Genomic DNA, 1,260 nt, shown 5'->3' on the forward strand with positions numbered 1-1,260 from the left:
ATTTGGCTGGGCTGGCTTCCCGTTTGGACGTGTTGGACGTGGTACCCCTTTGCAAGCCCCTGAGTGGGTCTCTGGAGAAGCAGCGCAAGCAGGGCCTCCCCCCAAAAAAAGGAATAACCCACACAATGCAGGAGGGTTGGCAGCTGCAGGTTCCTTCCTCTGTAGGCAGCACGCAAAAAAACCTACGGTTGCCAACCTCCAGGCAGGACCTGGGAATGCACTAAAATTACAACCGATCGGTTTCCACGGAGGAAAAAGGTCAGCTCTGGAGACTGTATTCTACGGCATCAGATTCCTGCGGAGCTCCCTCTCCACGAATCGCTCCCAAACCCCTAGTAATGTTCCAACCGGGAGGTGGCAACCCAGCCCCCCCTTACCATCGCACCAGGACGGCTCCGCCCCCCTTCCGCGCGCGGCTGATGAAGGCGGCGCAGGCGTCCAGGTGGCTCAGCAGGTCGCTGAGGGGCTCATCCAGCAGCGGGACGCGCAGCACCGCTTCCAGCTCCCCCTCGGCGGCGGCGGGCGGCTCCGAGTCCACCAGCAACAGCGCCGTGACGACTCCTCTCCCGGCCTCCTCGGCGTCCGCTAGGCCGCAGCCTAAGTACAGGCCTGGAAGCACCGGCACCATGGCAACGCCGCACCGGAGCTCACCGCCAGAGCGGGAAGCGCCGCCTCTGGCCCACGCAGCCTCCACTTCCGCCCACGCGTGACGGAAGAGGCGGTCCGCTGTGCAGGGGGCGCGGCCTGAAGAAGCCCCTCCCACTCTGGACAGAAAGTGGGGTCGGCCTAGTCCAAAGAGGGCCAGTCCCGGTGCTGTTTGCACGAGCAACTCCGGTATCGAATGGAGGGGCGACTTTTTGCCAACTAGATTGATTCAGGTGTGGGTAGCCGTGAGGGTCTGAAGCAGTAGAACAAATTTAGAGTCCAGTGGCACCTTTAAGACCAACAGAGTTTTACTCAAGGTATGAGCTTTCGTTTGTAATAGCAGACTTTCATTGTATCTGAGGAAGTGTGCCTGCACACGAAAGCGTCTTGACTATATCTTCGTTGGTCTTAAAGGTGCCACTGGACCAGTGTTCCCTCTAAGCTGAGCCAGTGTGAGCCGGCTCACAGTTTTTTAGACTCCAGCTCACAGATTTCTGTCTTCGCTCAGGAAGTGACACTCTTCCATTGTATCTGAGGAAGTGTGCGTGCACATGAAATCTTATGCCTTGCATATAACTCTGCTGGTCTTAAAGGTGCCTCTGGACTCCGACTTTT

The 1,260-nt window shown here is 58.2% G+C and overlaps 1 protein-coding gene across 2 annotated transcripts in view; it reads right to left on the reverse strand.

Annotated features, from left to right (window-relative positions):
• DUSP12 (dual specificity phosphatase 12) overlaps positions 1-688 on the reverse strand; it is a 17,895-nt gene extending 17,207 nt beyond the window's left edge. For both annotated transcript variants that reach the window (XM_015412903.1, XM_015412902.1), the window contains exon 1: positions 378-688. In XM_015412903.1, coding sequence (XP_015268389.1) covers positions 378-628 — 251 coding nt within the window. In that variant the 5' untranslated portion in view covers positions 629-688. The remainder of the gene's footprint in view (positions 1-377) is intronic.
• Positions 689-1,260: the final 572 nt, after the last annotated feature.

Source organism: Gekko japonicus, unplaced genomic scaffold, assembly GCF_001447785.1.
Source record: "Gekko japonicus isolate JY-2015 unplaced genomic scaffold, Gekko_japonicus_V1.1 scaffold1488, whole genome shotgun sequence".
NCBI classification, from domain to species: domain Eukaryota; kingdom Metazoa; phylum Chordata; class Lepidosauria; order Squamata; family Gekkonidae; genus Gekko; species Gekko japonicus.